General features: G+C 42.1%; 1 protein-coding gene across 5 annotated transcripts in view; it reads left to right on the top strand.

The window, feature by feature from the left end:
- Positions 1-15,517, top strand: part of SYK (spleen associated tyrosine kinase) — a 108,046-nt gene extending 92,529 nt beyond the window's left edge. For 4 of the 5 annotated variants that reach the window (XM_005210435.5, XM_059889078.1, XM_059889080.1 and 1 more), the window contains 3 exons: positions 8,253-8,393; positions 9,532-9,644; positions 12,893-15,517. In XM_005210435.5, coding sequence (XP_005210492.1) covers positions 8,253-8,393; positions 9,532-9,644; positions 12,893-12,965 — 327 coding nt within the window. In that variant the 3' untranslated portion in view covers positions 12,966-15,517. The remainder of the gene's footprint in view (positions 1-8,252; positions 8,394-9,531; positions 9,645-12,892) is intronic. The other variant, NM_001037465.2, reaches the window with a different exon arrangement.
- The last annotated feature ends 355 nt before the right edge of the window (positions 15,518-15,872 follow it).

The following is a 15,872-nucleotide window of genomic DNA, read 5'->3' as shown; positions in this document are numbered from 1 at the left end:
TCATTCACACCATTAATGACTGATTTGGCATGGGCCATGATCTGGGACTTTCACTGGTCTGTATCCATTTAACAATAACTTATCTACATGTGGCTTCTCCATGTACCCCTGGGCTTCCTCACAGCATGGCAACTGGGTCCTGAGACCAAGTTACTCAAGAGGCAGGAAGTAGAGATTGTCACACTCTTAACTTCAGGGCCTAGGAACTGGCTAGGAGTCTTGTCCACTTATTCTATTGGTCAGAGCAACCCCAGATCACCCATATTCAAGGCAGAAGGGAGGAATGTCCAAGAACATGAGGGTCAATTTTTTCAACTGCCACAGATATTAAACAGCATATTTTGAAAAGGGAACAAGCAGATCTCTGAAAGTCTGTAAAGAAGGGAAAGAAAAGGTAGAAGATAGTGTAGTAATAAAAGGCAAAGCATCAGGAACAAGACAGTGGGGTAGGAGATCCAGATTCTGTCCTCCAGAAATGATCAATGGTCAAATAGCTATCCATGAATGAAACAGCTTTGAGAGCTTGTTGTTCAGTCACTCAGTCATGTCTGCCTCTTTGCAACCCCATGGACTACAGCACGCCAGGCTTTCCTGTCCTTCACCATCTCACAGAGCTCCAGAGAGAACTCTGGAGTCCACTTAAAAAGCTTTAGCAACACAGCAGAATGAAAAACATGAGAATAACTGCACTAAAAGGAAAGAACAATAACTTCATTTTGCCTGCATCATCCCATCCTTCAGGTCAGTACTACTCAGTGCCAGGCGAGAACCCAGCTAGAAAGAGTTCTCTTCACCAGGAAAGGGAAAGCCTCAAGAATTCCAGACCCCTGTCTCTGCTTCAAGAGCCCCTGACCCCTTCCTCCTCTCCTCAGGGACCCCACACTTCTTATCAACCTGCCAAGGAATTGATTCTCTCAGAATTTCCCCAGTGGTCCAGTGGTTAAGAATCCACCTTCCAATACCAGTAACATGGGTTCAATCCCTGGTCAGAGACATACTTCAGGGTAGCTAAGCCTATGCACCACAACTTGATAGCCCATGCACTGCAATTGGAGAAAGCTTGCACACCACAACAAAGGCTCAACACAACCAAAAAACTGTCTTAAAGAAAGGAATGAGGAAAGCCTATGGGACTTATGGGGCACCATAAAGCGAAACGAGTTATGTATTATTGAAGTCCAAGAAGAGAGAATGAAAGGGGCAGAAAGCTTGTTTTTAGAAATAATGACTGAGACTTCCCAAATCTGAGATTTGGGCATCCAAGTTCATGAAGCTCATAGGTCCCAGATAAATTCAGTTGAAATAGATCTTCTCCAAGACACACAATAATAAAACTGTCAAAAAATCAGAAAAAGAATTGTAAAAGCAGCAAGAGATAAAAAAATCTTGTCACTTACAAGGGAGCTCCCCCTAAGGCTACCGACAGAATTCTCAGCACACATCTATAAGCCATAAGAGAGTAGAATGATACAGTCAATGTACTGAAAGAAAAAAAAAAAAATGCCAACCAAGAATACTATATATCCCAAAGAACACTTTATGTCCTTCAGAAATGAGGAGATAAAGACTTTCCCAGCCAAAAAAAAAAGCTGAGGGAGTATATTACCACTAGACCTATATTATAAGAAATTCTGAATTCTTCAAGCTAAAATAAAAGGATGCTAATTAGTAACATGAAAAATATGAAAATATAAAGCATACTGATAAAGGTAAATATCTAATCAAATTTAGCATTCCCCATTACTGTAATATGGTGTTATGTTAATCACTTAATGCTGGCATAAGGGCTAAAGGACAAAAATATTAAAAATAGCTATGGGTACAATAATTTATTAATGGATATATGATATAAAAAACTTTAATTGTGATATCAAAAACATAGCATGTATGGGGAAGAGTGAAAGGGTTAGAGTATTTGGATACAATTAAAGTTAAGTTGTTATCACCTTAAAATAGATTTATATTTGTAAGATATTTTATGTAAGCCTTAGGGTAACCACAAGGAAAAAACCTGCAGTAGATGCATAAAGGATAGAGCAAAAGAAACTAAGTATACCACTATGGAAAATCATCAAATCAGAAAGGAAGACAACAAGAGAGGAAGAAGTGAACATAGGAAATCTAAAATATCCAGAAAACAATAACATGATATTAGTAAATCTTTACCCGTGAATAATTACTGTAATTGTAAATGGATTAAATTTGTCAATCAAAAACCATAGAGTGACTGAAAGGACCAAAAAAAAAAAAAGACCCAGCTAATATACTGCCTACAAGAGACTCATTTCAACTTTAAGGATACACAAAATCTCCAAGTGAAGAGATGGAAAAATATATCCCTTACAAATGGAAACCAAAAAGTAGCAAATGTACCTAGGTTTGTATCATACAAAATAGACTTCAATCTAAAAACCTTAGCCAGAGACAAAGGAGGTCAGTCATCCTATAATGGCAAAGGGGTCAATTCATAAAGAAGGCATAATAATAGTAAATATACACGCCCCAACATTGGAGAACCTAAATATATTAAGCAAATACTAACATATATGAAGGGAGAAATAGATAACAATATAATAATTGTGGGGGCTTTCAATACCCCACTTTTAACAATAGATAGGTCATACAAACAGAAAATCACTAAGGAAACATTGGACTTGACCTATACTTTAGACCAAATGGACCTAACAGAATTCATAAGAGAATTCTATCAAACATATCAAGAAGAATTAATGCCCAAAATGGAAGAGGAGAAAATATTCTCAAATTCATTTTACAAGGCCAATGTTATCCTGATACCAAAGCCAGATACAAGGAAAGAAAACTATAGACCAATATCCCTGATGAACTTAGATGCAAAAATTCTCAACAAAATACTAGCAAACTAAATTTAGCAACACGTTACAAAGATCACACATCATGGTCCAGTGGGATTTATTTTTGAATGCAAGGATAGTTCAATATATGCAAATCAGTAAATGTGATACCTCATATTAATAGAAAGAAAGATAAAAATCATATGGTCATCTCATTAGATGCATAAAAGGCATTTGACAGAATTCACATCATTTCATGATAAACAGTCTCATAAAGTTTGGTGTAAAAGGAACATACCTCAACACAATAAAGGGCATGTATGCAAGCCCACAACTGATGTTAAACTCAGTGGAAAATGGTTGAAAGCTTTTTATCTAAGATCAGGAATAAGATGAGTGCTTATTAAACAGTACTGGAAGTCCTAGCAAGAGCAATTAGGGGGAGAAAAGGCTTATGTATCAAAGTTACCTCAAGTTAAAAAAAAGAAATAAAAGGCATCCATACCTGAAAGGTAGAATAAAGTTGTCTTTATTGACAGATGACATAATCTTATACAGTTGACCCTTGAACAACACAGATTTGGATTGTGCAGATCCACTTACACACGGATTTCTTTCACTAAGTATGTACTATAGCACTACATATTTCATTATTGGTTGAATCCACAGATGCAGAACCATGAAGATGGAGAGCCAACTGTAAGGTTATACATGGATTTTTGAGTATATAAAGTGTTGGCACCCTGAACCTCCACATTGTTTAACCCCCACATTGTATATAGAAAACCCAAAGACTGCATCAAAAAGCTGTGAAAACAAATAAACAAATTCAGTAAAATAGCAAAACACAAAATCAACATACAAAAATCAATTGCACGTCTATACACTAACAGTGAACTATCTGAAAAAGACATGAAGGAAAAACTTTCATTTGCAATTGCATCATAACAATAGATATTTAGGAATAAATTTAGCCAAGAAAGTTAAAAGATCTACTGACTGAAAAAAGATATTGATGAAAAATTGAAGAATACACAAATAAATGGAAAGATATCCTGTGTTCATGGATAAAAAGAGTTAATATTGTTAAAATTACCATACTACACAAAGCCATCTACAGATTCAATACAAATCCCTACAAGAATTCCATTTTTCACAAAAATAGAAGAAATAATCCTAAAATTCATATGGAACCCCAAAGACCCTGAATAGACAAAGCAATCCTCTGAAATAATGAAGCTGGATGCATTATGCTTCCTGACTTTAGACTATACTACCAAACTATAGTAAACAAAACAGTGTGGTACTGACATAAAAACAAACATGAAATCCGATGGAACAGAAGCAAGAGCCCATAAGCCTACGCATACATAGTCAAGTAATATTTGATATGGAGAGTCAAGGATATCCAATGGGGAAAAATACTCTTCAAAAATTGGATATTCACATTCAAAAGAATGAAAGTGGACCCCTGGACTATAACACTCACAAAAATTAACTCAAAGTGTATTAATAAATTTAAATGTAAGACTTGAAACTATAAAACTCCTAGAAGAAAACATATGGAAAAAGCTCCTCAGCACTGGTCTTGGCAATGATTTTTTAGATATGAAACCCAAAGTACAAGCAACAAAAGCAGAAATCAACAAGCAGGACTATATCAAACAAAAAAGTTTTCTGTATAGCAAAAGAAACAATCAACAGAATTAAAGGTCAACCTAGAGAATGGGAGAAAATATTTGAAAACCATCTATCTGATAATTGGTAATTACCAGAAATATATAAGGAACTCATACAACTCAATACAGCTAAGTAGCAAAAAAACCCATATAATCCAGTTTTTAAATGGCAAAGGACCAGAATGGAAAGATTCTATTTTTCCTATATTTCTATAACAAAAGAAGATATACAAATAGCCAACAAGTACGTGTAAGGGTATTCAACATCCCTAAGCAACAGGGAAATGCAAATCAGAACCACCGTATGTCTCCTCATACCTGTTAAAATGGCTGTCACCAAAAAGATAAGAGATAGAAAATGTTATTGAGGATGTGGAGAAAGAGGAACCCTTGTGCACTACTGGTGGGAATATAAATTTGTACAGTCACTATGGAAAGCAATGCAGAGTTTCCTCAAAAAATAAGAATAGAACTACTGTTATCATTCAGCAATCCCACTTCCAAGTATATATTCAAAGACAATGAAATCACTATCTGGTAAAGATATCTTAACTCTCATGTTCATTATGGCATTATTCACAATGGCCAAGACATGGGAACAATCTAATATCCATCAATAGATGATGGATAAAGAAAATGTGATGTGTGTGTGAGTGTGTGCATGTGTGTGTATGTGTGAGTAGGCTTAAAACTGTAGACAATACATGGGAAATATCCAGCCATAAAATAGGAGGAAATCCTGCCATTTGAAACAACATCAATGTACCTTTGGGGCTTTCCTGGTAGCTCAGCTGGTAAAGAATCCACCTGCAATGCAGGAGACTCTGGTTCAATTCCTGGGTTGGGAAGATCCCCTGGAGAAGGGATAGGCTACCCAGTCCAGTATTCTTGGACTTCCCTGGTGGCTCAGATGGTAAAGAATCTACCTGCAATGAACCCAGGGAGACCTGGGTTCGATCCCTGGGTTGGGAAGATCCCCTGGAGGAGGGCATGGCAACCCACTCCAGTGTTCTTGCCTGGAGAATCCCATGGACAGAGGAGCCTGGCTGAAGTCCATGGGGTTGCAAAGACTCGGACACAACTGAGCAACCAAGCACAGCACAGCACACAGACATACCTTGAGGACATTATGCTAAGTGGAAAAAGTCAGCGAAAGATAAATACTATAAGACCTCACTTGTATGGTAGAATCTAAAAAATGCCAAAGTCATAGAAACAGAGAGTAGATTGTGGTTGCCAGGAGCTGGGAGGTGGGGGAAATGAGAAGATATTGGTCAAAGGGTACAAACTTCTAGTTATAAAATAAATTCTGGAGCTCTAACCTACAAGCCTAGAGTTAAGAGCACTACATTGTATGTGCTCATACTCAGTTGTGTCCAACTCTTTGTGACCCCATAGACTGTAGCCCACCAGGTTCCTCTGTCCCTGGGGTTCTCTAGCCAAGCACACTGGAATGGGTTGCCATTTCCTTCAGAGGATCTTCCTGACCCAGGAATAGAACCCACATCACCTGGGTCTCCTGCATTGGCAGCTGGATTCTTTACCACTAAGCCACCTGGGAAGTCCACTACATTGTAAACTTCAAAGTTACTAATAAAGTGGATCTTAAATGTTCTCACCATTTCAACAACAACAACAAAAAAATGGTAATCTTGTCAGGTGAAGGATGTGTTAACTAATTTTATTGTTGTAAATATTTTGCAGTATATACATGTCTCAGTCATCACACTGTATCCAAAAAAAGCCATGTGAGAAGCAGCCGAAAGAAACTGAACACATGTGAAAAAATGAGAACATGAAGAATTTCTTTAAGAAAACAAAGTGAAATGAAAAACTTTAAAAAGTTAAGAAAGATTAAGGAGAGATGATAGTGGCAGAAGCGAATTAGCTGGGCTCCTGGAGAACTGTGCATGGCAGCATGGACCTGTGCAGCACCAGGACCATAAATACAGATGCCCTTTGATCCAGCAGCTCCTTACAAGTACTCCATACAGAGGGCAAATACACACTGTCAGTAATGTTCACTCCAGCGTGATGTGTAAGAGGGAAAATCAGGAAAAAACTTAATGACCTCTCAGCAGGAGGCTGGCTAGATGAGTCATAGCAGATTTATGGAAAGCATGCAATTAACTCTTCTAAAAGTGACTTCCTTTGCAAGTGCTGACAGAAATATATCTATGACACATGGCTAAGTAGAAAAATTAAAAAGTAAAGTATAAGAAGTATATGCCTGTAGCTTGATTACCTCTCAAAAAAAGCATGTATTACTTATTTATACTTGTATATAGATTTTTCTGGAAGGACTCAAGAAAAATAATCAAATGTGCTGTCTCTGTTGATGAGACTTGGAGTCTGTGGTGGAAAGAGACTCATTTTCCCTCATGTTTAGGATTTGTCAAAGGTTTATCTTGTAATCAAAATTCAGAATAAACTTCAAATAACATACATGACTAGATTGTTCAAAAAAATCTGAAATCAAAATCTAAAAACAATGCATAAAATGAATGAGGCAAAAGTATAAGCAATGTGCCATTTAGAGAAGATCTCAGATTAAAATCCCTGAGTTGTCCCCCTCTGGCCACCATAGGGCAGCTGGCCTCCCTCTGTCCACCCCAAGAGATGCCACCAGGGTTATAGTGACTTCCAGGGGAGGTAGTAAGACTTGTCCATGTCACACTGAACCTCATGTCCCTCAGAAAGGGTTTTTCTGGGCAAAATTTTGATCTTTTTACCACCACTTGCTTTTTTAAATTAGAAAGTTTGCAACTTTGTTTTAAATGATACTAGGAAATCTTCTCCCCCAAAATAATCAGGGCTGACTTAAAACTGTGGACAAATGTACAATAATAGTTAAATATATTGTAAACAGCCCAAAAACCATTAAGTAATACTCAGGCCTGACTCCTGCATTGTCATGCCAAACTCCAAGAAGCTGTGAGCAACCAAAGAGGTGAGAGAAAGAGACTTTGAAGATACAAAAACTTCAGTCCGAATCTTAAAAATACATATTTAAACCTTAAAACTTTAAGATTTAATCATATTTTAAGATTCAGACAGAATATATATATAAACACAGGCATTTGTGAGTCGTGATTGTATTGATTTTTAAAATTGCAGTAAAATATACATAACGTCTGGAGGAAGAAATGGCAACCCACTTCAGTATTCTTGCCTGGAGAATCCCATGGACAGAGAAGCCTGGCAGGTTACAGTCCGAGGGGTGCAAAGACTCGGACACAACTGAAGCAGCTTAGCACGAGCATTTGTAACATAAATTTTACCATCTTAACCATTTCAAGAGTACAGTTCAGTAATGTCCATTCATGTTGCTCACAACTCGTCTCCAGAATTCTTTTCATCTTCCCAAACTGAAACTCTACCCATTATAACAGCTGCTCTCCATCTCTCCCCCTCCTCTGGCCCCAGGCAACAGTTATTCTACTTTCTGTCTCTGTGACTCCAGAGGTCTCAGTTGTGTGGAATCATGTATTAGTCCTTTAGTGACTTGGCCAGCTTATTTCACTGAGCATAACACAAGGTAACTGCATGGTTCATCTATGTTATGGCATCTGTCAGAACCCCCTTCCTTCTTAGATGTGCATCCGCTATATCAATATACCCCGTGTTGTGTACCCGTTTACTTGTCAATGGACACTCGGGGAGCTCACGCCTTTGGCGGTTGTGAATAGTGCTGCCGTGAACAGACACGGTGTCCATCACTTTATTCTTGATGGAACATCTCCATTTGCCTGGTTTTCAGGCCCAGACCCACGGAAAGTGGCCTGTGAAGTGGTATGCTCCGGAATGCATCAACTACTACAAGTTCTCCAGCAAGAGTGATGTTTGGAGCTTCGGAGTGTTGATGTGGGAAGCGTTTTCCTACGGGCAGAAGCCATATCGGGTGAGTTACTTGTGCCTCGTGTCCTAATTATCAGGCTGTCAGAACAGATAAGCACCAGATTATCTTTACAGGACCCTGAAAAACATCAAATTTGGTCACCCTTCCTGAGTCTGTATCTTTTGAGAGTGCAGAGCTAATGTGATCTCAGTTTATTCTAAACTGAAAGAAATATTTGAAACTATCTGGACAATATGTGGTTTTTTTCATTGTCTATTATACACATAAATATGCATTCATATGTCAACAAAAATTCAGTTAACTATCAAGTTCAGAAGGAAAAAAGGGAATTTTATCTGAGCCAAACTGAGGCTCATAACCCAGGAAGCAAATTCTTAGAAGGCATTGAGAGTTATTCCACCTGTTAAAAGTCGAAGGCACAGTCTTAGAGACAAGATCTTTTGAGACAAAAGATTATACATCAAAATGACATACTCGTTCACTAGGGATACACAGTCCAGGTGAGCATGTAAAGAGGGAGCAGCAAGTCACCACGACCCCCTCAGAGCCAAGAAAGAGCACTATTTTTTAAAGAAGTGACTTTGCCAGTGTCAAAAGAAAGAAAATTGATCTCTATGGTCAAGCAGGTACTCCTGTCTTTGAGGAGCTCTGGTTAATGTGTACTGCAGATACACACTGCCCATTAGGGAGGGAGAGAGAAGGTCAAAACACACAGAAAGGATTTTATATTTAATTCTTTTTGTCCTGCCTTAAAATACGAATATTACTTAAACATGTACCCAAATCAACATGCATTAGAGTTGAAATAAAAATAATGGCTGCTCTCATTTGCAAATGTGCAGTTCAGTAATCTTTTCTAAGATTTTTTTTTTCACATCAAAATATATATACAGAAAAGTGCACAAATCCTAGGCTACAGCTTGATGGAATTTCATAACTGGGACATGCCCATAAAGCCAGCCCCTCAAAGCAGACACTGAAGCTCCCTTTTCCCCCTACATGCACAAGACTTACCCCAAGGGTCACCCCACCCGATTTCTGGCATCATAGGTTAGGTGCTTCTGTTTCTTGTACTTTATATAATTGAAGTCACACAGCATCTACTCTTTCGTTTGTTTTCAGGGATGGGTTCTATTTGTTTTGTTTTGTTGAATGCTGTGCTTGGTTTTGCATGGTTTAGGGAATGAAAGGCAGTGAAGTTTCTGCTATGCTGGAGAAAGGAGAGAGGATGGGGTGCCCACCAGGGTGTCCGAGAGAGATGTACGAGCTGATGACCCTGTGCTGGACCTATGAGTGAGTACCTAGCCCTTCCTGCCATTTAGCCCAATCCTCCGGAGGCCGATGGAATTGCCAGGCACTAATAAGGACCATAAATGCTATCTTTTCATGAATCAGGGGTCGGCTCCCTTCAAACAAACAATCGGGGACGGGTCTTGCTTCCTGGACCATACACTTCTGTTCTTTAGTCCAAAGAGTATACAATTACTCTAATTCCAGGTATAAAAATTTAAACGTAGATGATATCAGTCAGGGTTAAGGGGTGTTCAAAATAAAAAACAAATGTTCTTAAGTGTCTGGTCTGGGGATACATGCCATGTTTGGTAAGAGAAGATGATGGAAGTATTTAGCAGGGAGATGTCATACTGTCCTAATTCCTGATCACCTTTCAGCCTGAGGCATGATCACGGATGGATTGGCTCAGGTTGCACTCCCCCAAAGTGACTCAGAACTTGAAACAGTGGCCCTAGAGTCTGCCCCAGTGGCCTTCCAGGCAGAGCACATGTGACATTGTAGGCAGGTGATGTGCAGGGGAGCTCAGCTGGCCAGGGAAACGCATTGCCCCTGAGAATCAGGGACATGGCCTTTGACCTTGCCTGGGTTTGGCTGCCTGGATGTGCATTGTGGAGAAACCCAGGGCCAGGGTCTCCATCCCTCTGGCACTAAAGTGTGCTGCAGAGCCCTTGTAGCTTGGAAAAGATGCAGGTCTGTAATCAGGAGGAATTCATATATCTGCCAATAGATTTAATATTTTGAGGATCAGGTTTCTTCTCAGGTATGACATCTGATGCTGCAGAAGCATCTCCAAGATGATGGATATTCTAAGTGCTTTCAGATGTAACCTGGAATTCTGCAACATCCCAGGAAGCATCTTCCATGACTGTAGCTGGGAATGGAAGTTAAGAATCTCTTTATTATCTAAAAATGACCCGGGGTCAGCCAAGGGAAAGAGCAACTTTCCTCATGGAAGTCAACAATTCTGGGCTGGGCGAACAGGAAACAAATTAACCAAGCACTTAAACACACGATTACATATTGTGATGGTGCTACAGAGCAAACCACAGGGAGCTTTGAGTGAGAGTAGAGAATTTCCACCCCTGGGTGGGGAAGATCCCCTGGAGGAGGAAATAGCAACCCACTCCAATATTCTTGCCTGGAGAATTCCATTGACAGAGGAGCCTGGAGGGTTACAGGCACATAGACTTGGACACTACTTCGACTGGTAGTAGTCGAACCCTACTACCATACAGTCGCCAAGAGTCAGACACGACTAAGCAACCGAGTACAGTACGGCACACACACACAGAATTTGCCAGGGGTGGGGATTATACTTCCATTGACAAGTCCATATTGGCCTCTTTTAGGAAGGGGTGTTCCAACTGAGAACTGCAGGCTGAGGAACTTGAGTGCAGGAAATGAGAAGAGAAGGAGGCTGCTGGGCACCAGGGTCAGAGCAACAAAAGCACCCCAGACTGGGTACACAGAAGTGGGCGGGACACCGGCAAGCACACAGGACCCTTGGCCACACTCCTCTGCAGAAGCTCAGAGTTTCCCTGGCCTCCTGGCAGCAGCCTGGCCCGTAATGTAAAGGAGAGATTCTATGGGAAACCTGGCCAGGCATCTTTGCTGAGGGTCATTCTTTATTCCTATTTCCCAACACTAGTTCGCTTGGCGTGTCAGGGGATCCCTGGAGAAAGGATAGGCTACCCACTCCAGTATTCATGGGCTTCCCTGGTGGATCAGACGGTAAAGAATCCGCCTGCAATGCAGGAGACGTGGGTTTGATCCCTGAGTCGGGAAGATCCCCTGGAGGAGGAAATAGCAATCCAGTCCAGTATTCTTGACTGGAGAATCCCATGGACAGAGGAGCCTGGCGGGCTATGGTCCATGGGGCTGCAGAGTCGGACACGACTGAGCAACTAAGCACGGCACCCAGTACAGGCTATTAGGTGGATGAAACCCTCACAGTAAGACTCTTAGGGACTTTTTGTGCATTCGGTCAGAGGAGAGCACCCTGTTTGGCAAAGATGATGAGGTTGTGCTCTTTAGTTGTAGAAACTTAGTAGCAGGAGGGACGGTTTCCCTCTGTGTGGACACATTTCCACTTGTGGTTCTGCATCCCAGGCTTGGCCATCACTTCCACTCCTGCACACACCTTGGTGGCTGGAGACACATCTTCCCACAGTGAGACAGAGGAAGCTTTTGTCTCTAACCATGACCACAGATGACATACTTCAAGCAGCTTTATTGCTTGCTCTTGAAAACCATAAGTGCAAATGAAAACCATGAGTGCAACCATTTATTTTGATGCCATTTGCTAGAACAGCCCATTTTGGTTCTGTAGAAACCACTGCTCTTACAACAGTGAGTGAGTGATTTTTGGTCCCCATGTGGGGTGCCTGGCTATTCTCTCATATCTAGACTGAACCAAGTGAAGTTGCAGCTGTTGTTGGTCAAAAAGGTTGAATGTGGACAGTGTATGCAGTTTAACCTCAAGTTCTGTGTCACTTACTAGGCAATTTTACCCACTTGCAATATTGCCAAAAATCTTGCAAAATAAAATAACTTCCAAGCAAGGACATATTCTCAGAGTTTTAAGAAATACTTGCTTTCAGCTGATCCTGTTCAGTATGCCCATGTTAGAGGAAACAGAGATGCCTATAAATGTTTGTTTAGAGGCTGCAGATTGTTAAAAACGTTTACCCATGGTTTGCATACACCATCGCCTCACCTGCTAACAGTGACAAAAGTAAGACCTTGCCACATTACGGTGTGTAATAGCAGCATGTTTTCAGAAAATCTAGAGCCATCTACTGGGGCACAACCTTAAATTGTGCCCACATTTTTGTCTTAAAAAGATTAGGAGCTAAGTGTTAAATGTATATCTACAGCACACTGATCAACTAAGTATTTTCAGATGCATTCTGTTTTGCTAGATCATAAAGAGACCATCTCTGAAAGTGGGGTTTAAAGATCCTGACTCTGAGTACAAAACTTTCCCACCTTATGTGGACAGGAGTCACCTGGGTACTCTGTTGTATGCAGGTTAGTTCTGTGGGTCTAGGGTGGGCCTGACACTGCTCCCCAGAGACTTCTGGTCACCTGAGCCCAGAGAAGGGGTGTGCTGTGACTGCGGGTTCCTGAGGAAGCCAGCAGAGGGCGCTTCCACTCCACTCGCACTTGGCCTGCAAAGGCCCCAGCTGTGATCAGCGCTTTTTCACAAGCATTGATAACAAACAGTAATACCTCTCTTCCCTTTGCAGCGTGGAGAACAGGCCTGGATTCGTAGCTGTGGAACTGCGGCTGCGCAATTACTACTACGACGTGGTTAACTAAAGGCTCCCACGCCTTCTTTCAGAAGATGAGCGGCTGCGGGAAGACTTTTCTAGTGCGTTAATTTTGAGCCTTCATCTCCCTCTGCCCACTGGGAGAGACGGCTCAGGTGGACTGTGTCCATGACTGTTGTTCCCCCAAAGCCTGTCCTGGAACACACCCTCCACAAAGTAAACCCGTCCCAGAGAAGCGGTGGGAAGACAGACAGACAGGCAGCAGGACTAAGGAACCTATGGATCCGTGTGCGTTTCTTGTCCGTGTGGCACGTTGTTTGCAGGATTTGTTTGCAAATTCCTTTCTCATTTTCCAGTTCTCAGGCTCCTGGGTTGCATTTGAACACCAAGCATCACCACGGCGTGCTGAGCCTTCTTGCCCACCTTGGCTGCAATTTCTGGAGGACGCCTTTGGCTTGTGACACCTGCCAGGGAGGGAAAGGAGAGGAGAAGGGGTTTGACTGCCTCTAAAACATGGCTCTGACAGGTCCTGAGACTGAGTCCTGCCACTGAAAAACTTTCCCCAATAAAAGTGCTTTGAGGCTTAAAAACAAACAAAAATCAGGCTGCATCAGTGCTATTTCTAAGCCTGTAGCCCAGTTCAGGGAAAATCTGCTTTTGCTCTGTGTGTTCTGAGGCAGAAAGTTTGGGTCTACGTGGAAAACAGGGCCTGTTAGAATGAATTGGCTTGGCCTACTCTCCCCGCAAAAGCCTCTCTCCTTCAGACTCTCAGAAGGCTGTACTTGACTGAAGACTAATAAAGAAGGTTTTTTGTAAAGATCCAGTAGAGGAGAAGGTGCCCATCATCTCAGGTCTGACCAAGGACAAACAGCAGGGTGCTGCGGGCTGCTGTCTGCTTAGCCAAGCTTCCTCTTCTGCAGCTGGAATTCCCTGACTTTCTCTGTATTCATGGTAAGGGACAACCTGTTGGCCAAGGCCATCTAAAGATAAGTTTCTGAAGCAAGTATTAATTCAAAATAAAGCCAAAGACCCTGCCCTGCCCACAAGTAAGCCTCATTGAGTATGATTTTCAGTTGAAGCTACAAGACCCAGGAAATCTTTTCTAGTCCCCTACTTCTTGTTAATCCTGACTATTGTTTGATCATATGTAGGGCATCAGCTCATTGATATCAGGTTTGCTGTAGCCCTTGATGGTAGGTGTTAATTGGCCATCCTTCTTAGGTCTGTCAAGACACATAAACTCAGACCATCTCATCATCAGTTGCATCTACATCCAGCTGATGGCCAGAGGAGGAGGCCCCACTTCCTAACAGGGGAGCTGGAAACAGAGAAAGGCAGCAGTCAGCACCCCAGCTTAGCCAGGCAAAGACATGACTCCCCTGGTGGAACTTGTGTTAAGAAACTTTCAGAACCTGCCCATGCTTTTTGGAATCGTGCCACCTCGTGGTTTATTCACTGTGTTAAAGAGAGGATCCCTGTGTGCTGAGCAGATACTCAATGCACAGCACACTGAAATTATAAAGATGGTCAGGCTGTGTAGAGTTATCAGAGGAAGATGTGGATAAAGCGAGGATGGCATCTAAGAAAGAGGCCATCCATACACACTGCTGGACTCCCAGGGTCCTTCTTCAGCCCTAAAGTGTGTCTGAGCTGAGGCCACATGCATACAGGAATAAGGGACGTGCATGTAGTAAGTGTGCGGAGCTCTTTCCTTCTTTCTGGTGGGATTGTCCACTGCCTAGCATCTCCTCACCCCTCCCCGGAGTCCGGGGAGGAAGACCATCTAGAATGCTAGTGGGCAAGAGAAACCCAGCCTGGGAGGCAGCCAGTGCTTCCCCCTCCCGCTCTGTCCTCTGCTTCGCCCCCAGTGGAGAGAGACCTGAGTGTAGAATTCCCCCTGTGGCCAATGTCCATATCTTATCTAGTGAAAACTGTGTCCTGTGTTATGGATAACTCTCCTTTCCCCTGGGGTCACAGAGGAGGGGACACAGGGAGAGGCAACCTTGTAGAAGAGGGATTTGTGATGTAAATGAGCAAAATTTGGAAGGTTAGAGCCTCCTCTGGGGCATCTGGCCTGGGCTGGGCTTTCACATGCACACTGCCCTTCTGATGGTTCTGAGCGCATCTTTACCCTGATATGGGCTCACTCCACGTGCCTTCACCTTTCAGTCCACGTTTAACAGGAACAAAAGGACAGCATGATGGACACATTGCCCTGGCCGGCATCAATTGTCTGCTGATGCCACAAACACCTTGTTCCTCAGTGGGACCAAAAGTTTTTGTAAAAGAAACATAATTCATTCTGTGGTTAAAATAATAAATGCTTTTTGTCTGAACCTGTTCTTTCCCTGCAATTGCTGGTATCAGCCTTGCCTTTGCCACTGGATGGTGACTTCACATCTACTCCCAACCGATGACTACAGAACCCCACCTGGGTTTTCACATGTGGGGCAGACTGCTGGATTGTCAGGCATCCAGCCTCCCAAGGAGCACAGCTGACCAGTTAATCTGGGCGTCGTATTCTCCATTCATTTCAGAAGAGCAATCTTTTGTCACTGGACTTTTTTTCAACTGTAATTTTTAATAAAACATTTAAATGAGCTTTGTGATGAGTTGCATGGATGTAATTAAAATATGATAGGTGTGCTCGGTCACTCAGTCATGTCCGACTCTTTGTGACCCTAGGGACTATAGCCCGCCAGGCTTCTCTCTCAGTGGGATTTCCCAGGCAAGAATACTGGAGTGGGTTGCCATTTCCTCCTCTAGGGGATCTTCCCAATCCTGGGGTCGAACCTGTGTCTCTTACACCTCCTGCACTGAAAGGTGGGTTCTTTAGCACCAGCACCACCTGGGAAGCCCCAAATAGGACAGGTATACTGTCAAATACACTGTCGAACAGCATGTCCAACGTGCGGCGTGCTTAAAAACAATGTTAAGTCCCCAGCCATGGTCTAAA

Source organism: Bos taurus, chromosome 8 (assembly GCF_002263795.3).
Source record: "Bos taurus isolate L1 Dominette 01449 registration number 42190680 breed Hereford chromosome 8, ARS-UCD2.0, whole genome shotgun sequence".
Classification (NCBI taxonomy): domain Eukaryota; kingdom Metazoa; phylum Chordata; class Mammalia; order Artiodactyla; family Bovidae; genus Bos; species Bos taurus.
The sequence above is the reverse complement of the archived record's forward strand: the minus strand, read 5'-3'. Positions and strand labels throughout refer to the sequence as shown.